The 23,410-nt window shown below is 40.7% G+C and overlaps 1 protein-coding gene across 3 annotated transcripts in view; it reads right to left on the reverse strand.

Annotated features, from left to right (window-relative positions):
• Positions 1-2,350: 2,350 nt before the first annotated feature.
• The window catches only part of LOC105453586 (poly(rC)-binding protein 3), a 98,574-nt gene continuing 77,514 nt past the window's right edge, over positions 2,351-23,410 (reverse strand). The window contains exons 5-10 of one of the 3 annotated variants that reach the window (XM_011695672.1): positions 20,095-20,151; positions 19,301-19,699; positions 18,581-18,703; positions 11,466-11,562; positions 10,451-10,730; positions 2,351-2,797 (exon numbers count right to left, since the gene is read on the reverse strand). In XM_011695672.1, the coding sequence (XP_011693974.1) occupies positions 2,713-2,797; positions 10,451-10,730; positions 11,466-11,562; positions 18,581-18,703; positions 19,301-19,699; positions 20,095-20,151 (1,041 nt within the window). In that variant the 3' untranslated portion in view covers positions 2,351-2,712. Of the gene's footprint in view, positions 2,798-4,542; positions 7,324-10,450; positions 10,731-11,465; positions 11,563-18,298; positions 18,704-19,300; positions 19,700-20,094; positions 20,152-23,410 lie in introns of those variants that run through there. The other 2 variants (XM_011695670.1, XM_011695671.1) reach the window with 2 other exon arrangements.

Below are 23,410 nucleotides of genomic sequence, written 5' to 3' on the forward strand. Positions count from 1 at the left end.
CCATTTTTAATAATCATAATTCCTTTAATTTAATTCATCTCTTAATATAGATCGAGACAAAAACTAGACACAATATAAAATATTCAACAAGAAATCTCGAAACATGAAACATTTCGCAATTTGTGTACACACTAGTACATAAATAAAGTTTACTAGAATAAAACAATCTCAAAAGAATGTTGCACAATGCCGCGCACGCGCGCGCGCATTTTTCTTTCGCGAATAAAATAATAATTTTATTATATCGACATTATAACGATTATAAAATAACACGCGAACGAAGAGTCGATAAAGATATAGTAATAAAGAAACGTACATACAAAAGAACATAAAATTGATAAAAGGATAGACATCACTGTCATTGTGGAGCGGTACTTACGATTCGCGAGTCAAATCGCAAGTGTGGGACCAAATTCCGTTACGGGGAAGAGGGCTGAAACCGTCAACGGGAGGCTTGAAGTGGATGATGAAGAAAGGAAAGGACGCCTCGAGTCTGGTCGAGTCTGGGCTTGAGCTCGCACCTTTTCATCGCTATTTATCTCTTCTCTAATTATCTTTATCGCGTATAATAAATATATATATATATTATGTGTATATATATAATATATATCATTATTTATATATATTCCACGTAATAATTTCATTTGTTCCTTCAACAGAACGCACGCGCTCGGCATCGGCCCCGGCGATCGTCGCGTCGGCCGTATTCGACACTCGACTTTACAAAGTTTAACCACGACAGAGGCGTCGAAGGCGTCCAAGGGTGCGTTTCCCGTCGAGGACGGTGCCGAGGGGTACGCTAGGACGTGCGCAACCCGCACGTTTCCTCCGCGCTCCCGGGAGAGGCGCCGAGCGATCCGACGTGGTGCGAACGCGTCCGCAGTCATTTTTTTTCCCTTTTTCTCTATTTTCTCTTTCTTATATTCCCCCCCTTTCGAGAAAAAAAAAAGAAAAGTCTTTACCGACAATTTTGGAATCCAAGATTCACATGCAAAAGCTACGTAACTACGTAAAATTTTCCACCGCGCGCGTGATTAATTATTTTTACTTTCCCTCGGCGCTCCCGCGCGCACGACAGTTAATCGCGATGACATCACTCGTCGATCTTGGTTATTTCCGTCCGTTAACCGCGAGGCACCCCGTGACATCTGGACCTCACGGCCCACGAAAATTGGCCGCGGACGCGCTGATGGAACCATGCGAGACCACCGTGATTTTGAGGATCAACATGATATGGAGCACGCGAAAGATCACGCGAACGAAATCGGCGCGCGAGACGTGACGGCTCAACGTTCGATTACGTAGCCGAGAAAGATATGTGGGGCAGGAGGGACCACGTAATCGAGACACTCGACACACGTTCCATCTTCACCGATCGATGCGTCGATAGATCACACGTTATCGAGATCGATGTATTTTATATGAGATTCAATTTTTAGATCCCCCACGATACTCGGAATCAAAGAGCTCGAAGCAGACTCAAAATATTCCCACTATAAGAGATTCTCGAAAATATGCGCAACTTTTATTTAATTCATTCGTTTGAGAACACCAGTAAAAAAATATCGGCGATACCTACCGTCAAGCAATATAAATTTTCCTTTCTCATTATAATTCAGGATGCTTGTAAATATTGCCGTTTAAAAATGATTTAAAAATTAACAAACAAAAATATTTATATGCATATTGTTTCATTTTCTCGGTCATATATATCACGCGTAAAATGGAATGCGCATAATTTTGCAATCTCTATGTCAATTTTATCGGAAAGTAAAAAGTGTGGAATACTCGCTTTGAGCTCTTCGACCGTCGATTTTATCCAAACAACGGTCTCGTGATACCAGCCGCACTTCCGTTGCACAATGTCGCTTTTCTTCCGGATGAAGTAACGAAGTTCGCGAGAACCGTCGGCGCCACGGTGTATCCGCAATAGAAAAAACGCTAACAACCGGCCTAATATTATTTAGCATCATCGTTCGTAGTAATATAATTAATAATAATAATTCTCTCGTATTTCTCTCCCGTCTCGCGTCATTTTTTTTTTCGTTTAAATATAAAAATGAAAACTAACATATCTTTGGCTTGTTCCCTTTACCAATCGGCAACAGCTCGCGGCTGCGGCGTGCATCATTATTTTTTGTTCTTTTGTTTAAATAACTTTTGTACAGTTTTGTACACTCAAGTGTGTCTGTGTACGCGCGTGCGTATCTTCATCATTTTTTTCCATGTACGTTTAACTCTCCTTCACGGTGTCGCGTGTGCATATATGTATATATACAAATGTATATATATATATATATATATATATATATATATATATACACATACACATGTGTACGCATTTTTTTTACGTATATCTGTGATCGTATTAGAATATGTTCTATTTTAACGTACACGGTCGTCTTTAAAGCGCGCACAAGTAGACTCCTTTCTGAATACGTGCGAATGTCCTACTGAGTACGTATTTGTGTTGTGTTTCTTTCTCTCTCTCTCTTTCTCTCTCTCTCTCTCACGCTCTTTCTCTTTCTCTCTCTCCCTCCCTCTCTGTCCCTTTCTCACTTGTCGTGTGTCTTGTTTCTTTTTGCAAGTGTATCGATTTGCAAGCTGAACACAGTGTGTGGCCCAGCCCCATATGCCACTGACAGCCTCGCGCGCTTCCGCGATGCTTTTCCGCGTCCTTTCGACGACAACGACCACGACGGCACTCCACATTTAGTGGATGGGCGATTTCACAATGTGGTCCGGTGGGATGAAGTGATACGCGGGCATAGGCACCCCCGATGTCTCCATCGATATCCTGAAACACAATCGGTCGTGTTATGAGAAACGGCAACGGGTTCATTTCTGCCGGTTCGTGTTCGCTCTGACGAAGCACGAGGGGAGAGTTCGAATGACCTCTGTGAACGATTTGAAAAATCGATCCACTTTCACATGTAGATCATACATATATATATATATATATATATATACATATATATATATATATATATATACATATATATATGCTTGAGAATTTTCAACACTACCTCCGAGAACTCTTCCCTCACACCCGTGAGAGAGAACCGAGACAATATCCCGACACATTTTCATCATCGGAGGAAAAGACTAACGAGGCTGACTTGGCCGATCTTTTCGTCCGAATAAAGTTGCAGCATGCGACGCGAAAGTAGAATGTATAACACGAATCTAGTAGACTTCTCTGTGACCGGCGTAGTATATAAAGTCCGCGTGTCACTTTTTATAATATTTTGCATGCCCGGGTCTACGAATTTTGTACGAACCATCAGCAGAGCGATATCACAGACATACGAAATCTGTGTCGAACCTGCAAAACAAATCTATTACTATACGTCTGCCGAAAATGCAGAGCAACAACGTTACGACGCGCGCGACTCCGCGGAGGTGGTCTTAATAGAAATTTTATCGCGTGATACTTTTTTTCAAGGGAATTCTCGCGAGCCCGGAAGGATTCGGATGGTTGGTCGTACATATCTGGTATTTAAAAAAAAAAAGATTGCGCAACGATTGAATTGGAAAGAAAAAAAAATGAAAACTGAGAAACGTATAGTAAATGAGAACTTCGCAGCCAACAGGATAAGTCGATTAACAGGACTACGAAGGAACGGATGGTGCTTACCAAAAACGGGCAGGAGCCTGGGTCAAGTTGGTTGGATGGATACATCTTCTCTTTTTCTCTCTCTCTCTTTCTCTCTCTCTCTCTCTTTCTCTCTACATCTCGCTCTGTACGAGTTTCTCTCTCTCTCTCCGATCTTGGTTACGCTTAACACTTACGTATACGTAGTGAGACATGGTACATATGTATATGCGGTTTTCAATAGACCGAATTCTCGGTGTACATTGAGCGTTAAAAGTAGCCAGTTCTGACCCGAATCCCACATTTGCCGTGATTTGATATAAATGTTGCACGAAGACGAATGTATGGCGCTGAATGTATGTACCAGAATACGGTCAAAATTATGTACAATTTGTTCAACGGCAAAAAGTGCAAAAAGTGCTCGCGTAATAAAAAATCGAGAAAAATTTAGCGCAAAGAAAGAACTATTAAATTTAAATTTAAAATGTAATTAAGTACTATTAAATGTCAAGGCAGAAAAAACGGTGAAACAGGCCATGTCGCATTCTCGTAACAAATTGAGATATCTTCATATGCAGAATCGTCCCTAATCAAAAGTAATATAATAAAACGAGTGATATATATGTATCTTTTTCGTTGACTTCAATTTTACTGATATGACAAATCGTCGAAAAATTGAAATTACGAAGAAAACTGTATGCTTAAAAAAGAAGGTGGTAATAAAACGTTTAAGTGCCATAAAGGTGGTCGCGCAATATATTGGAGATATTTCCATTTTCAATCATCCAAAAAAAAAAAAAAGAAATGTGTTGCCTGATACGGAAAATAAGATCGTTGGGGAATAAATTTTCCACTGTCCATTATCGAACGTTCACGTTTATCCACGTTACGCATCTTTCCCGCGAAACCAATGTATTGCGGGACCTCACTCGCAGGACCGCCAGAGCTGTTTTTATTTGGTATTGTATTTTCCTCTTACTGTATTAAACACGCCTAGCTTTATTTAACAAGATGATACAGGGTGGCTAAAGTCTGTTAAGCATGTAAGCTCTGCGATATCGTTATAGACTAATGTACAGCTGAAGATTATCTGCCTACAGGATTCTATGCATGATGTAGGAATACCAGACACACAGCAATGGCTTCTCTTATTAAATATCTGTCCAAAGGAATTCTATATTCTCGTTAAATACAATGCAAGTATTTTTTTTTCTTTTTTTTAATTGCATCTGTAAAATAATTTCTTTACTTATTATAGGTTATGCGCATCGCTTCACTTGATATACCTACATGCATGATGGGACTGCGTACTTTCTAACGCATTACCCTCGCGATTTTTCCCACTTATGCTGTTTTTTTTTTCCATCGTGAACAGTCGCTTAGAGTCCTGGGCGTGAGTTTTATTGTCTCGAGAAAAAAAATGGAACGAGACCGTACAATCTAAAATGAAAGAAAACGCAATGAAGATATCTCGCGATCATGGCGACGGTTGATCCGATCGGCATACACTTTTCTTGGCAAACGGAAATTCTGATTCTTCATGCTATCACCGCGCGTTCCGATAAACCATGGCCACGCTCGCGATAGCTACCAGTACTTGTGACAATCCGATCGTTATGTCCTACACCCGATCGGTCGCTATACTTGCAAGTACTCGCTATGAACTAGAAAATTGAGCACACAAACACTTATATGGTGATTCCATTATTAATCAGTTTTTATCCAGGTGATATACCTCGAATATCTGTCAAAACAGTTTTTTCCCTTTTTTTCCGTGATTATGTTAGATTTCGACCGGAATCGATCGAACGTTTTCTTCCGCGGCTAGACGACTCCATACTTTTCCGATCATTTTATAGAACAGTAAATCAAGAAGACGCTCGAATTATCGTGGAATTAGAAATCTGACCGTGTCTTTTTGTGTATATAATACGTGTTTTATTAGTTTAATTTCACAAAAACATAATTTACACGCGATTCCATGCAGACCTTGGTCGTCTCGCGTGCATATAAGGATTAAGTTTATTACCGTTACAACAAATACACTATGTGTATAGCTTGATTGATTATTTCATATTGCGATGGTCGATTATAATGCTTCCAAATTCACCGTGTTCGCATTCTTTGCGAACTTTTCGATCGTTCTGTAGATCGTTTTTTTTTCTTCGTAAGAAAGAAGACCGCAAAAGTTATCTAAAGCACGTTACATGATTATGACATAGTGCATTCTCAACACGATTTATTACAAAGACTGATAAACACATGATTCAAAAGACGATTTCTCTCACGCACTTTCCTTCCTTTTCTCTTCATCACACATATTCATTCACGCGCGCGCGAAAAATTTTCCTTCTCTATCGATAGAATTTCTAACTACTACGAGAAAAAAATCACATCAGAATAGCTATACTAATAAGAATTTTTGCTCCAAACAGTAATTAATTATAATTCATAATATTGTAATAATAATTACAATAATAATATAAGTATATATTTATATATAAAAAAAGACTGTCTTGCGACGGGTGCATGAGCGATCGCGTCCTCCGAGCCTATCAGAAACCGCTCGTAGAAAATAAAACGTATGACTAAAAAGCTTTAATAATTGCAAGGGATCTCAAGAGAATTTATCATTAATGATTTCCGCCGCTTCATTACATCACACAATCAGTCTTTACACGATAGCGTCGAACATCCCGATCTCGGAGGGCGTGTCACGATAGTATATGTGTTGTTTCTAAGACTTAGCATCGGATCATACGATTTAATAACGCAAAAGATTCCAAACACCGACTCGAATTCTGTCCTTTTCTTTTTCCTCGGCTAACAATAATACATCAAAAAGAAATAAAAATCCTACAAAATGTTTCAGCACAGTGATTCTTAGGAGGAAGTGAGCGAATATAATATGGGCAAGCGGAGCATTTTTGTTATCTCTGAAAAAACGATTCAAAAACGTTTCATTTTTTTGAAGAAAAAAAACTTACCAAAATCAGTTAAAGATGATCTTTCGTATGATCGAGAGAATCATCTTCTTCATCCACGCGATGTTAATCATTTCCGTGTACCACACAATCCACTTATTTAAACAAAACTTATTTTAACTCGTTTAACTCATTTAACTCGTGCTCACGCTCCCATCTTAACAATCATTTTAGTAACAAAAAACAACGAGTCGATCCTTCGCCAAGTCTTCGTACTCGCTACCCTGGCGTCCGTACGCACTTTACTTCGGTGTATTACACAAGTGTACGCTATAAGAGTGTGTAGTAGTAGATTTGTGTGTATGTGTATAGTGTTCCCCCTGTAACATCATCTTTTATCATTCCGCCGCTCGTCCGTTCATTCAGTACGGATTATACTTGGTACGCTCGGACTTGAACTTGCCGCTGTCGGTCGGGCCTGGTGCGCCCGGGCTACGGAGCCTCGGCGTAAAGGTCTTGTGCGATCGGTGCACGCCGGTAGTCTGGACCGGTAGCGCGGATGCAGCTGCGCCAGCAGCACCACCTAGTAATTCCGTGAGTCCGCCGAGGGCGGTGAGGCTAGATAGGGCGTTGAGGGCGCCTGGCTTGCTTAGCAGCTGAGCCAAGGGGATGGCGCTGGCCAAAGGAGAGGCAGTGGTAGTGGTGGTAGAGGGGGAAGCACTGGCCCCGGATGCTCCGGGAGTGGTACCGCTGCCAGGGGTTTGGGTATTTTGGGCCTCTAGGTTAGCTTTCTGCAGTTCAACACTGGGGAAAAGACACAAAATGTAAAAAGGTGAGGGCGGGAACGTTCCTCGTAAAACAGTGTCAAAGAGATTTAAAAAAAAAAGTAATAGAACATAAGAGATGATAAAAAGTAAAGAAGAGAACAGTAAAGTAGTAGCAATAGTTATAGTAGTAGTAGCAGTAGGAGTAGTAAAAGTAGCAGTAGTAGTAATAATAATAGTGGTAGCTGCCGCGGAGAACACAAGACGTTGTGAAAAAATATATATGAGAAGAAAGAAATTGTCAGAAAAGAAGATAAACTAAATCACAAGTTGTAGGCTTAGAAAGTTACGTCAGAGGTGCTCTGTGGAGCATGATTATCACGTACACCGGCTACGTGGTTTGTGGGTGGGGCGGGGGAAGGTCACAATCGCGTCAGGTTGCATTTAGACCCTACCGAATTGTTCGCGGGCATTCATACCAGACATAGACTGGACTCGCAAACGAGCGCCACTCAGCCGTGTCGGTGGAATGAGGACGCCGAACACGGAATCGGTCGAAATGCGATCTGACCGCGAGGAGCGCGTAGCGGAGGATGCACACGAAGAAAAGATGAACACGCGTTCGCTAGTCTACTTTTTCAGAATACAAATTTCTACAAAAACAAATGTCACATCCACCACTAATAAGTAGATTTGCGAACGATGCGATTGTTTCTAGGTGTAACGGGCTCGTGGTTCGTTATACAGACCGGGAACCGGGGAGAGGGACACCATTGAGGGACACTTCCGTTTCGTGAATTGCGTTCATTCGTAACTCGCGTCAAAAGTCGATGATCTCCACGGTGCCGGCGGTAGAACGAGCCATTTGCCTCGTGGCTTATAGAAAAGGCAGAAATCAAAGTAAACCAGGCACAACAAGTATGCACTCTGCCACAAGTCGCGTTAATCGCGTCACGCTGCAACGTTTGAGCTAAATCACGAGATATACGTCCAATCGCGATGACGGATGGTCGATGATTAACCCTTAAACGTATATCATCTTAGAGAAATTAGAATTAAGTGGCAGAGCGCAGACCCGTGGCCGATGGGAGTGCCGGGATACACGATACGTAATAAATACGATGACAAAGTTAACGGGCAAAATACAGAAGTATCGAGATGATAAATATATATAACGGTAATTGCGCTATTTATATGCAGTAGTAAAATGTGAGTGGCAATCTGGAATAAAATATAATGGATTATAATTATAACGTGAGGGTGTAAACGTGTAAGAGTGTGTGTCGATCCGCGTGTTTAAATCATACTCGGCTTGATGCTTGGTGGGATCTTACGTGTGGCGCGAGCTTGTGCCGATTTTTTGTCTGTCGTCCTCGAATCTCTTCGACGACTACGTTAGTACCGTTCACCATTCTAATGTCGCTATGATGGAAGTAGATTAGTTCCACAGCATAATTCAATTAAAAAAAATAAAAAATAAAAAAAAATAGTAACAGATCTTCAACACCGACCAATGAACATTAAGCAATGGCAACAACAGCGATGAAAGCATATAACTAAAATATAAAGATGCTACGGCGAAGGTTCCTGGCAAGGACGAGGAAAACCCTTCACATTTTATCGCGCAAATAAAGACGCGATGTTTACGGAACGCTTTTCTGAGTATAATGCCAGAGAAATACTCGCAGCTCCAAAGATAAATGTATCGGTATCTTTTTTTTTCTTTTTCGCGAACCGAGTTAAATGACAAAACAGAATTACAAGCGGTAAATGTTACAAGCTGATCGTCCATTACCGGGAGCCTGTCAAACTAGAAAGAAATTTGTGTCATTAAAAAACCGAATCGAAAGGAGGAACTGTGATACGTTTGTTTGGGACTGTTTCGGGATTGATTGTCACTAACGGAGCGACAGTCCTCGTACATTTCTTTTTTTTTTTTATTATGTCTTTCAGTCGGTAGTTTATTTGCTTGAAAGGACAGCCAGCGACAATGGGAACAGATGTTGAGCGGAGTTGTGTCTGCAGGATACTCGGGGTACTGGACCTGGAAGACAGGACCTGGAAATAAAGGATTAAGATCCTCTTCCGCCTGTCCGTGGCCGACGTGGTCGGTGTCTTCCGGTATCTGCATACGTGAAACGCTGGCACCTCGAGCATCGCCCGTTGAGATGCGACGTCTTCTCCTCGCATCTTTACCTTACGTACTTTACGTACGACCTGCTTCGCTGGAAACTGAGGTGGCGTTACGCGACGGTCTTTTCTATTATCTCACCCGGAGAGAGAGAGAGAGATTTTCGTGATGATTACCGTTATATTGCCTCGTCAACAGACTGCGCGTGCATTCTGCAGCAGTAATGCTCCTTCAGCGTAACGCCACCTCTTTTCATAATATCTCCCGCGGCGACACGCGGTAGAGACGACTTTTCTCCTTATAATGCCAATTATATTTTCAAAAACAGAATAAATCTTTTCTAATGTACGTGTTAACATTTTGTTTGTTTTAACTGCAAATCCCTTTTACAACCGTCCCTCTTACGCGAATAATGTATCGTTAACCATATATACGTTCTTAAAATTTTATCTTCAATTTTAGGTTTATTTATAGTTTGTAATATTCTGTGCAGTAGCTCAATGAACAAAGGAAAATGGACGAAAGTCATCTGTACGCGGGTTGTCGTGAGCAAGGGTGATAATAGTGATGATGGGAGATATCGCAAGGGGTTGCCGATTCGACTATCCCTTACATAGTCTCACCATTAAGAAGACAATCAAAGTTAAATGAGGCAACAGGTTGTGTGAGGAACGAGTAGCGCAAACAGGCGAATCGGCGGATCTCGTGGATAGGGTCAACAAGAAATCACTCTACGCCGGCGACACGCGCACCAATCTGGCGGGCGGTGTCGGCAGAGATGCGGGAAGAAGAAAGAAAGAAATAAATAAATAAATAAAAAGAGAGATATCAAAGGGAAAAATGCATCGCGATCCACTGCAAAACGTAGCCGGGACGAGTTCGACTGCATTCTATTGAAAATGAAATTTCGATGACAACAGCCGAAAGCCGAACCTTCGACGAACCTCTCGGAATGGCTTCCTGGACAGGTCCGAAGGTTGACCTTTGGCGTCATGGGTTTGAGGAAAGGTAGAATTGCAGGCCACGCGGTACTCACCTCATATTGATGAGATACTGTGCCAACGCCACGGCGTCCGGGTTCCCGGTTATGGTGATCGTGCGATCCGTTGCTCCGCCCTCCCTCTCCTCGCAGTTGCTGATTCGGATCATGGCGCCGGAGATCTGACGGATCTCGGCGATCTTGGTACCGCCCTTCCCAATGATGCAACCGATCAGCTCATTTGGCACGGTCATCTCATGCGTCTGATTGTTCGCCGCCGGTTGCTGCCTGTTCGTGTTGCTCGTACGCAGCTGGCTTCCAGCCAATGCGGCTAACGCTATGCGACCATCAATTGCACAAATATTAAAAAAGTTCCTCCCCGAATTTCGATTGTAATGAATAGTACAGAAAAGTTTCCCTTTATAAAACTAGAAAATCGATGAGGCAAATGGGAGAAGAAATACGTTTGTGTAAGACCGCTCCCATAAATTAGTTGCATTTGAAGTTGAATTGTGGTTTAACTGATACTATCGCTCTTCCTCTAGAACTCTGATAAACTTTAACTAATGTTTGTGAGAACAGTCTATAGATAAATTTAACTTCTCATTGCGGCATACAAATCTGTTTTAGCGTAACTCTTGATCGATAAAGTTTGTTCACGCAGGAAGAATTCATTGCGATACCATATTGACTATCAACTTAGTTTTGAAATTATAGATTTCCAAATACAAATTTCAACATATGCTACGTCTACTGCCAATTGCCTCATCAATTGCGGTTAATTATAAATTAAAAAAAAAACGAATTAGAAATAATTATAAAAATATATCAAAATAGATAAAAAAATTATTACTTTATATAACGTAAATTCATTTTCTTGCGAATCGTAATAGTCGAGAAGGTTGATACCGCTCGACGTTGCACGACTCAATACATACCACAACGAAGATAAAGAGATAAAACGAGTGTATCAATTTCTATACATAAACTTTTTGCAAGATAGAGAACAACATCGACGAGTACGATTGCCGATCTACATTTTTTTTTTTTAAGACTTGTATTGGAAACTTACCTGCTGGATTAAGACCACCCGTGTTCGCCGGTGTGGCAAGACCTCCAAGGCCTAAGGCTGCTAGTCCAGCCAAAGGATTGCTGCCCAACTTGCCCATCTGCAACAACGACGAAGAGATCCATCGTTCAGAAATAAGGGGGTCCGCAGGCGTCGGACAATCACTCGGGGGGTGTGCTTAAGAGGAGTTGGGGGTTTACGACGACACCGAGAAGTATATCTATGTATGCTTGAACATGTTCGCCACCTCGCACGTCACCGCTCGAGAATCGTCAATTGCGAGCAAGAACTCTTAGCTCAGGGGCAGCCTCGCTGAGAGAGAACGTTCGGTTCTACGAAAGAAGGGGGTCGGGGGGGGGGGACTCCTCCGCAATCGATTTAATTCGACCATCCCGAACTCATCCCGTCGTGACGCACATGATCAACGCCTCGTCCCGACTTCCTGGGACCGGTTCCGACGGTTTCCTCATAACGGGCTCTACGACGGCCATTCGAGCGTACCGTTTTCAATTACACATATCGACCCAGAGCAAAGACTTCAATGTAGCGAATAGATGAAGTTCCAACGACGATTGTTCTTGCTCGCTTCTCTTACGTTTACGCGATAAGATTTGCTAGATCGTTAAAATTTATCTCTGCGTACATGTTATCTTTTCGTGTCAATAAAGCGATACAAGAGTTAATGTAAAACAGAGAAAAGAAAGAGCTATCCTAGCAATAATCAATATCCAAGAGAAGGTAGTTAAACTTCAGTTCAAACGCTTGTAAAAATTTCGTTATCCAACTTTCAAATGTTTTGAAAGTTGATCATACCGTGATTATACCCGATCTATTTTTAAAAATATTATTTTCTTTCTCGATTTTTACAACATAATCCATCGAAAAGATTCCCTCGCTTCTGACGTCATAATGTATATGCGGAAATTGAAGCGAAGTATAGCCGCGTCTACCAGTCGCTGCCTTAAGCAGTCTACATTCCGCGCATTTATCGCAAAAACATAAAATCTCGCGTGGCTCTGAAATGCATTAAATTGACAAACGGCGATATAACCCGGGAAGTTGCTCTGGGTGGATAAACGGCACGCGAAATGGCTGTCGATAAGATATAAACTGTTGCGAACCGCGTTGCGTTACTTCGAAAATCGTGGCAGAAATTACTTAAGGACAGCTTGATGAGGAAGGGGCGCTCAGAAAATTTACAGAAAGAGAGAGCGAACGAGCGCAGAGAGAAGAGGATATCCGTGTGTATCCTTATATACTCTCGCGATTACCGTTAAATCGCGCGAAACGTAACGCAGCAATTTTCTTTGTGCACCTACCGTTTCCACGTTACACACAAATACTTACATGAAGTTTAGCATCGCTTTATTTGCACCGAGAAAGATTTTAGCGCAAGATATCGTCAAGTGTAATCCACTACGATCCTATTAACGGCATGTTGCAGTTATTATAATCAGAAAATGACTAAATATTCTAATAATAATTAGTCACAAATTATTTTGATTGGCTGCAATAATTATTTAGTAAACATTAAAACGAGCTAATCGTTTGAAGCAAATATAAAATATCTGACGAAAAAAATTTTATCTAATTAATTGTATCAAACTAATAATATTATTCTATTTTTATTTTTAATAAAGGATGAAATGAAAGGTAGACGGGAAGGGTAGGATATATGTATGTCGTGACCTTAAAAACGAATGATAATACTTCATTCTCTATATCACTGTTATCATCTAAACTATAACTTATGTGCAAAATTTCTAAGCGCTGTTGCACCATATGAAATATGTCTTGAAATCGATATATGTATATATATCAAGATAATATATGTATACGCATCAATAACATACATTATCTTAATATACATGTTTACATTGGTGTGATATACGTAGAATGTAAATATATGTAAAACGTTTAATAACAACCGAAGAATACTTTATACTCGCTGGGTTCTTCAATCATTAGTCGCATGTATTTTCAGTAATCGAAAATTTGAGAAAAGAAGTTTGGAATGTTTACAATCGCGCGCTCGCAATAAATTATCTGAAAAAAAGTATTAAGGGTCTAATTCTCACGAATATGTAAACGCCGCCTCTCGTTGACACAAATCGTCCCGATGTGATCTCTCTCTAATGTGCTTAAATGGTGGAAACGTAATGTACAGGGCAGCCCACCCTTACACGAACTCGTCGCTGACTCTTAGCTAAAAGAGTGCCGGAAGCCATGCTGTTCTAAACAGGACGCCAAGAGGACAATGAGCAACTCAGGATGGAGGTGGAGAAACGAACAAAACGTAGCGCGACGAAGAGCGATATTAAATGTGTGTACGTGTATTTACGCCCGTGTATGTGTATGAAAAGGATCTTATCTTTTATTTCTCACGAGGTTAAACAGAGATTTATGAATATATAAACGTAATTAGTATATTTGATAGAATTTGATATGTCGTAAATAACTTATTTATTTTATACAAGCTACTCAATAGTTAAAAGAAAATTAATAATTTTCAAAAGCATTTTTAATTTCAATCGAAACACTCAAAATGTTTCACTTGGATAAAACACGATATTAAATATGATTTTAATTTCATATTGTCTTTATTTTTTTTTTTTAATTTGTTTTGTCTTCCTATTTGAACTGAAGTTTAAAGTTTATAAAATCATAGTAAAAAGTGATGGTTTTAAACTTTTTCTACAATTTTACAGCAGATAATTTATAATTTAAATAAATTCCGTGAATTAGTTTAGATTTATTATAGGCAAAAAATTTTTTTTAAATATGGTTAACAATTATGTATAATTAAAATAAAATTTCACAAAATCCAAATTTGGACAATTGTGTTTAATATAAAATGCGAGAAACAAATGTTTAGAAACACGCGAGAACTAGATTGAAATTGACGTTTTTGCTTTGCGTTTTCTCCCGCGAGTCTTGATGGAGGTTTGGTCGTGACTGGATAAGGAAAATTCAATTTTAAGGAGAGCAGGGACCGATTCCTTATATGAGGCCCGTGTAAAGATAAACAGAAATAGAAACACAAAATCAGAGACAGTGTACCAGGAGAAGAAGCGAAGTAGTAACCGTGTACTGTAAGCCGTAAGAGTTCATCAAGCAGACTGAGAAACTGAGAAAGTATTAAAGATGGGATCGGTGAAAGTAGATATAAAGCGCAATAGTAATAATATATCTAGGTAATCTACCTCTTTTCGTGCCACGCATGCATGTCCTCGTTCGTTTGTGATTTTGTCATAATATTATTATTTATTTATCGCTTCTACCGATCAACCTCTTTCAGCCACGTCTCTCGAAGTTAACGGACAATAATCGAACTGGAAGAAAGGAAGTATAACGAAAAGGACTAAGAACAAAACAAAAAAAAAAGAACTAAAAAACAAAAAAAACGAATAAAAAAGAACTGATCAAGCATATCTGTGGATAACGGGATGTATCGTGGACACGTTCCTTTCTATCGCGCATCTCGTGTTCGTTCGTTTCGTTTCCGGGTAGCAAATCGGACTCGAGGAAGTCGGGCTCCGTGTCGGACGTCGGTCGTTGAAGAGCGCACAGAAAGAGAAGATAGGACAGAAGGTGAGACACGACGACACACCATCCTGATAATGCTTTATCAAAACATTTTTATATGATCGACCTCGAAAGTTTCGTCGTACAAAAAATTACAATTTTCTGTTGAAAAAAAAAAACTTTACAGAAAATAAATGTATGTACTTCAACATAAATCAACAAATTGAAATAAATAAAAAGCGAGTAACTTTGATCTATTTTTAGTGTAACGTAAAATTTAATTTACATTTACATTTTCAAAGCGTATGAAATTTACCAGAATTATTTAATCATTAAAAAAGCAGAAGATTGAAACTAGCTCTGACAATTTGATGTTCTGATTACTATCCAAATATGAAGATATAAAACAACCTTTTTACTAAATTAGACTCTACCAACCGAGTTGTGATATATAAATATGTCAAAAAATTAGCAGAGAGTGTAAACTGTCGTAATTAAAAGAATGACATAGTAGGTACTCGACTGATGAAACCCCCTATCTAGAGAACGATTCAATTAATCATATGGGCATTTATCAGGGTGACGTTTCATGGCATCTGCCGATCGATCGGCCGGATGAGTGGATTTTTAAAGCACTACCATAGTAGCCCGGAATTAGAGCGTCGGCTATTTGGTGATTTGGACTCCTCATTGATCGCAAGTCGTTCGTTGAGACTTGTAGCGGTAACATCTGGGACCTTCTATACGTCTCTCTCTCACTCTCTCCCTGACCGAATCCAACGACAAGCCATGACGAATCCATTGTGCGACCCGTGAGCAAGCATTCATGCTAAGCAGGCCCGATCGTTCGGCGCGAGGCTCGGAACAAATCCCCATTTTGCCTCCAAGTTCCTTCCGAGAGAGCGCACAAATTGCTGCTCTCGGACGATGATCGTATCGAGAAAACTGGGCTATTTATCTGCTCGATAGTCTGCTCAGTACGTCTGTGCCGAATACATATTACAGAGACCGATCAACTCTAGTGCATATCCTGTATTTTTCTCATCTAAAAATAGATGTCAACGATAGGAGAGAAATGTAGATTATACATAAAAGAATAAGACAGCTAATTGGTAGTTCAATACGATCATCAATGGAACGATATAAATGCAGTGGCTAAATGCACGATCAAAAGTTTCAGATACCAAGTTGCAAATAAATATTTAAAATTTGAATATGTCACGATATTTTGCATCGTTATCGTAAGAGAACGCGAATCGGTTAATTCCTAATGTGTCAAAATAAAATAAATAAAAACAATTAATCCCTTGGAACTAAATCGCGTACAAACATAAATATTTATTAAAATCAAATGTATTAACGCGGTAACGCTTTTGTTACTTCAACCTGGTATCGGAGCTTATATTACAATCGTACAATTGCACTCCTTTTACATAACATGCTTCTTCAAATTTCTCTATGCACTGTGAAGGACGGCAAGCAATTTTTATGGTGATCAACCCACTACCAAACGCAAGCATACGGAGGGAGATACGAGTACACAGATTCAGGTCGAGCTTTCTTTTGTTTGAAGCGTCGGTAAACATACAGGATTTAGGAAAAAAAAATAATCCAAAGAGGAAAGCATGCACGTAACAGCACATGCGCGGATTACATATAAAGCAAAGCTACCAAAATCTCGCGTGACTTCGCACTGATATCGTAAAATTATTAAAAGATATTTGTTCCTTCTAAAAATATAAAAAAAGAAAACGAGCTTTCTCAATCCCTATGATTATAATATAATTTATATAAAAATATTAATAAAAAAAAAGATTACGAACGTTCCGTATTTTTTATGTCAGAAGCCTTCCAATGTTGAGTGGCAAAGTAGTTTCTGATATAATTGCACTGGAAGTTACTATTAAATGTAATTACAAACATGCCTTATTTCGTTCCACCATGTTACGTTTTAATCAGATGTTTCTGCAACCGAAGTCACGCGACTAGAAAACGTTTGAAGATATATGTACGGTCGGAGCTAATCGTGCGACAGGATCCTTTCGATCGCGTCTTCACGCAATCGAAGATAACTTGCAGGATATTGCGACACGAATATTCCTGGATGGAAAACTCGAGACCGTACAGGGATGTCGAGCAGAAAAGCCAAGGTATTGATGCAGATACGCGAAGGGAAACAGGGGACAGAGCAAAGAGTTTCAAGAGGGAGAGGACCAAGTGACCTAGATAATAATGAAGTATATTGATAAATTGAGCTTCCACGGCATTTGGCAAAAATTGGAACAATCTCGAATCCAGAGTTACATTGAAATAAATATAAATTCTTTCACGCCACTGCATTTCTTGCTGCTCTGTAACTTTGTACTTATACAAAGTAATTATAAACGAGATACGAAGAGATTGCTTCAATATGTCTAAATGTCATCTTGCTTATTAATGAGAAAGGGAATGATTTTCAAAACATAATTTAAGAGAAATAAAAGCGTTACGTAAACTATGTATCAGCTTCGAATGTAATAAATATCTCGAATTATTTTGTAAATTAATGTTTTAGCTCACTGAATCTTAAATAAGAAATTACTACAGCGCCAAGATTCAAGTTATTCGATAAGTTTTAATAAAACTAACCGCAGAAAAGATCAAGAATCACGACTAAATAAAATCTCTACGTTAATCTTTAAATTTCATTTCTCACAATTATCGCGCTCTTTCGCCTTCAACGACAGTCACAGTTTGGTCGCTGTTGCAACAAACGAGTAACTATATACGCTTGACCATTCGTTTATCTATAAAACTTTCTACCCTCCGATTGCGCATTAACTTAACCGCAAATTAATCCCACTAATACCATGAACAAGCGTAGAATTCGTTGCGCAAGTGATTTCTCTTTCTCAACTACTATATGAAAAAAACATAATATAGAGATGGAAAAACAGACTGCAAAAACAAATAAGAAATATCAATTCCCAACTGCGTCAATACTAGCATTTCAGATTTTCAGTTAGGATTATCTAGGTTTCTAAAGTAACAAATTATTGTACTTCTCGATGAGCCACCTGACTCTTTCTTCGCAATTATTCCAATCTTGGACTCATATGCCGAGGTCGCCGCTTTAAAGTTTTGCCGGATATATTAAGAACCATGTGCAGTGAGGAGACACTGAACCGGGAGGGTGTATAAATTTTTCGGACAAGTGGAACGGAAATCCATCGTACGTATATTGTTACCCGGGAGATATATGTGGTAGCCAGGTTGTTGGTGATCGAGAAGGGGTACGGGAGAGGGTGGAGCACGAAAAACAAAAGACTTACGGCGTCTGCCACGAGGTGTGCGGGCGGGAGGGCTGCCTGCAAGTGTCCACTCTTCAGCAGGGGGTCGGCGAGGCCTGCCACGCTGGCGTGTAAGGGGCTCGGGTGGAGAGGATGATGTGGGGTCGTAAGATGGGCCGTGGATAGGAGCGGGTGCCCGTGAGAAGCGGCGAAGGCCGAGGACGAGGGGTGGGCCGCGAAGGGCGAGGTCGTCAAAGTTTGGGGGTTCAGCGAGGGCGGGGGGGGCCCGGCAGCGGGCGCGGGCAATGGTAATACTGTACTTACGTCCGAGTGGGCGGGCACCGCGTAATTACCCTGGATGGTGTAGGCTTGCCCACCAGCCAGGATCACTGGCCCACCGACTTGGGGTTTGGGGCGATAAGGGATCGTGGCACCTTTGGGAGGGGACTGAAACAGAAAGAAACACACGCACGAGTGCGAATACACCGATCGAGCCATTACATTTGGTATAGCATCCGTGTTATCATTAAAAAATGGCTCTTTTTTTTTATCCTTTTGAAGTTCAAAATAACATATTGATTTGAATCCAAAGAGTCACTTCCTGGTCGGAAACTTTGTCTACAGCAATAAATACATACACTGCGTCTCTTTGAAGAAATTTATAACTAATAAAAAAAATTCAAGCGTAATCAAAATTTTTATTCTATTACTAATTTACTCTGAACTTCTTTAATAGGTTAATTTAATATATATTATAATTCGGTAAAATATTTAAATGTGTGCGATCATTTTTTGAAGATTGAATCAATATAAGTATTACTTTAAGTCTCGGTGCTGTTTGTCAGCAGATCAGTAACTGTGTAAACCTTTGTAGACATATATTTAATGAAATCAATGGCACACTCATAAGAATGATTATGTAAGTTGTTTTTAGCTATAGTCATTCCGAATGATGCAATTTCTATATAATCAAGTACCAATGTACACTGTGAGACTTGTGAGAAAACGAAACCGTTGCGAGGTTGCAGGACGATGGGTACGTACCTCTAGCATAACGCAGCAGATATGATATATGCATTGCGTGATCGCCTCGCTGGTACCGGATATGGTTACTGCACGTTCCGTCGAATTAGGCAGCATCTCGGAAGCGACTTGGATGGAGGCGCCAGTAACCTCCCGAATTTCTTTGATCTTAGAGCCGCCCTTGCCGATCAGGGAGCCGCATTGCGAAGCGGGGACGATCAATCTGAGTGTGATCGGCGGCCTCGATACACCACCGCCACCTCCGGCACCGCCACCCTGAATGTCGTGGAACTGCGAGCACCACTCCTCGAACTTCTTGCATATCAGCGTGAACGCCTTGAAGATCGAGTTCGTCGGCCCGGTGACAGTCACTATCCGTTCCGGGCAGGAACCATCGGAGATATTGATTTTCGCGCCGGACTGCGTTGGGCGAACGGAAAAAAGTATTACCGATCATAGGTCTTCGTATATTATATAAAGCTATTTTCAGCTTTCAATATTCGATAATCAATGCCTGCTATTCTAAGAGGTCAAGTCTGTGTGTGAGTGTGTGTGTGTGTGTGTGTGTGAGTGTGTGTGGGCGCGCGCGCGCGCGCATGTCAGTGAGAGTATCATTAAAGTAGAAAACAAACTTAAGAGACGTGTAAATGTAATCTGTCCTTGATAGCTGAAACCGAGCGTAAGGCAGTAATAATAATTGACATGCTTTCACGTAGAATATGATCTCGTGATACGTGACGCGATTACACGTAACTCTTTCTCTTTTTCATTGTCAGAAGCGCACAAGCTTTTGCCTTCAAGAATTGATACTTTACCTCTTCACGGAACCTCTTGACGATCTCTCCTTTTTTCCCGATAATGCTCCCAACTTCCTGTAACAAAATAAAGATATTATGTTAGTTTAAGTGCCGTCTTTCGTAAGATTTTATTATGTACTAAACTCAGTAACACAAACGCTAGCACATGCGCTTGTTGATTTATGCTTCGAATAACGTAGAAATTGTTGATAAAAATCTGTCGATAAAACGAAATAAAAGGATATATAATGCAATATTGCAATAGTTGTTATTTATTATAATATTGTATCATAATAAAAACATATTTGGCACAATACAATTATATATCGGTTGTCAGTCGATAATAATAGAACATATTTTCAATCCGTTCGTGAGATGAAATATTTAATGCACAATTCTGCTAAATACATTGAAATAATCACACTTTTGATATGTCAGTACGTTACGCATAGAAGGAAATAACTGTGCGAGATGTATATGATAAATGACAGAATCGGCACGTGAGTCTATAATTAGTATACATAAGTAGCTGCGACGTCCACTCAGACTTCGCGTCTACCATGATACCGTCTGACCTCGGATAATGTCACTGTTAGGCTTCCGAAGCGACCGCAACGCGCGCGAGTATATTCCTGCGCTCTCTCTAAACTTAGATGATGTCTCCCGGACGAAATGCCAACGTTCCTAGCGACGTTAACGAGTTTCGCGTATCTTGCGCTATCGGTTTATCGTCCCCTAGTTTAGGAGAACAAAGTCTCATGCATCGAGACAGACCGCGTCTGGTACCTCAATATATTTTATCCTCGGAGAGCGGAGTCGCGTGCCAGCTCATATGCGCCAGCGCCCGAGCGAACTCGCGCGCAAACACATTCCGCGATGTGCTGACCCTAATTAAATCTATACACTTCCATAGTTCCGTGCCGTTCGTTTCGCGCGAGCGTACTTAAGTAAAATCATCGACGGCGACAGTCGCGAATTCCTATTGACGTTGTTGCACGAGGTAGCGCGATCGGATAAGCGTCATCGCCGACGAATTAGATGCACGCCGAGGCAAATATAGCTGGAACAAGAAGACAGCGAGGCGATGAGGGAAGAAGAGGAAGGCTTGGCGACGCGCCAGCCACGAGGGTCAGGCGACGATCGGCGAAATCCGCGAGATTGCAAGTCCTCGAGTGAGATCAGATCGTGTCGAGTCCGCGTTATCACTCAGAACAGAACATGTCATGGCGGCTCCTCTGCACGGGCGCCCGCTTCCGAGAGCTATGTATAGCCACGACACTATACCGGTCAATAGTTTGAGCGCAGCCTACTTTGATGAAATAAGATTAAAAGTTTTCCGATATTGTCCTACTTCTGTAAATATACCGCATCGTCATAAAAGGCGGAATAAGGCGCAAAAGGTGTACTGCAACATGCAAAATTTAAAAAAAAATCCCAGCAGTGTCGAGTATCTTAACACGACGTCCGCTAATTTCAATTCAAAAAGCGCCACAAAATATATTCTTAAGTATATATTATAGTAAATAGCAAGTGACAGAAAGATAATCTTATTGAGCTACGCGCTTATCGCAAAGATTAAATCAAAGTTTACTTTGAGCAAATGAAGACTTGTTTACTTGTAGCAAAAATTGAAGCTCTCTCAAGAAGTAATACCGGTCTACGACTGCACACCGGAATGATTCCTGAGGGCTTGCGAGTACGACCAACCGATTGGCCGGTGGCCCTGGCCAACGTCCAAACCTCGCTGGAGTCCAGAGATTTGTCCAAAACAGAATACACCGAGGCGGCGAAAGAAAGCAAAAGGAAGCAAGTCCGTCCCTTTTCCCGGTGTATTTGGGGATTATTAATTGTCATCTTCCCCTCCCGCCCCCCTCTCGTTCTTTCTCTCTCTCGCAAAACGACTGGATTCAACCAGCAGAGCTGTAAAGAGAGATTGGCGCTACATGGTCGAGACGAAAAGAAAATATTTGGACAACACAGGTACGAGTCGGCTCGATAGATGAACTTGGACTCGAGCCAAATATTTATACCGTAATGATATCGCAAGCTCAAGCAGCGGCCATGACTTTGTTCGATGATAACGGGAACAATATCGTTTAATGGAAACTAAAACAGAATCGATAAGGATGATTTTCGTGTAAGACTTTGCTACTGTTCGGTGAAATTAATACGAGCGACGCAATTTTATAATGATGACGATTGCAATTTTTAAGCATAGAATCTTTGCAGAGCGCTTTATTTTACTGGCGGTATAGTTGAAAAGACCGTAGATCAAAATATGTCCCAATTTTTCGTAAAAAATTCGCAAATTTATTTACCTGAGTTTTTTCTTATTAAAATACATTCTCATGTCAATTAATGAATCGTAGTTATGGGGATGAGTCATCGAGATTATGCCATCGGAAGGATAATGGAATCACGATAATTCACGATGCATCGGCCGATTGGCTTCTGGCCCTGGCCGGTGTCCAGTCTGCCCCAGAAGATCACGGTGCGTGCTCCACCAGCAGACATAATGCCTCTCCGGCCAAAAATGCGGCCAGACGTATTTATTTCGCGCGAAGAAGGCTGTCCGACTATCCGTTTACCCGTTTGCAGAGCTTCCAAAGCGAGTTTTGCAATACGCGCGATCGCGCCATTGGCGAGCTGAGTAAAGAGGCGCATAATTAATAAACGTCCGCGAGAGATCAGTGTGTCCGCCATGTCCGAATTGTAACATCGACGCGATGATTCAAAGACATTCGGTTATTTCTTGATTTATTGTATTGAAACTATTGTAAGATGTGATGAAATATATTGACAGATATATACAAGGACAAGAAAAAAGAACTTTAAACGATCTGCCAAAGGCATAGCGAAAAATATACAATCGTTAAATTACGAAAGAGTTAAATGAATATTAAATGTTTAACCTACAGAACAACGTTCCGTTAAAACATTAACAAATGTTATCAATTAACGAAGAAAAATAGTCATGTGAGAGATGTTCGTAACCTTGTAATTGGATTAGTCTCGTAATAAATGTACGCGTAATTAGTAAGGTACTACTTTCCGTCATTAATCTTCAAGCGCGAGTTGATTTTCATCCTGCTGTAACTAAACGCAGACACCTCGAGAAAAAAAAACCTAACGTTGATGAGGGGACGAACCCCTGGATACGCCTGGTGACGTAGTCGACATATCATCGTCTGGACGTAAAAAACATGGGGTATAATGAGATTTGCCACGGAAATATTTTCTCGTACCGGGGACACAGTGGTTCATTTGGATCCGGCAAGAGAAACAGATTCAGCTGAGAGGGTTGACGGGAGAGTGTGTTGGAAAACCCTCCCTC

The sequence above is a fragment of the Wasmannia auropunctata genome, unplaced genomic scaffold (genome assembly GCF_000956235.1).
Source record: "Wasmannia auropunctata unplaced genomic scaffold, wasmannia.A_1.0 LD335998.1, whole genome shotgun sequence".
Taxonomy (NCBI): domain Eukaryota; kingdom Metazoa; phylum Arthropoda; class Insecta; order Hymenoptera; family Formicidae; genus Wasmannia; species Wasmannia auropunctata.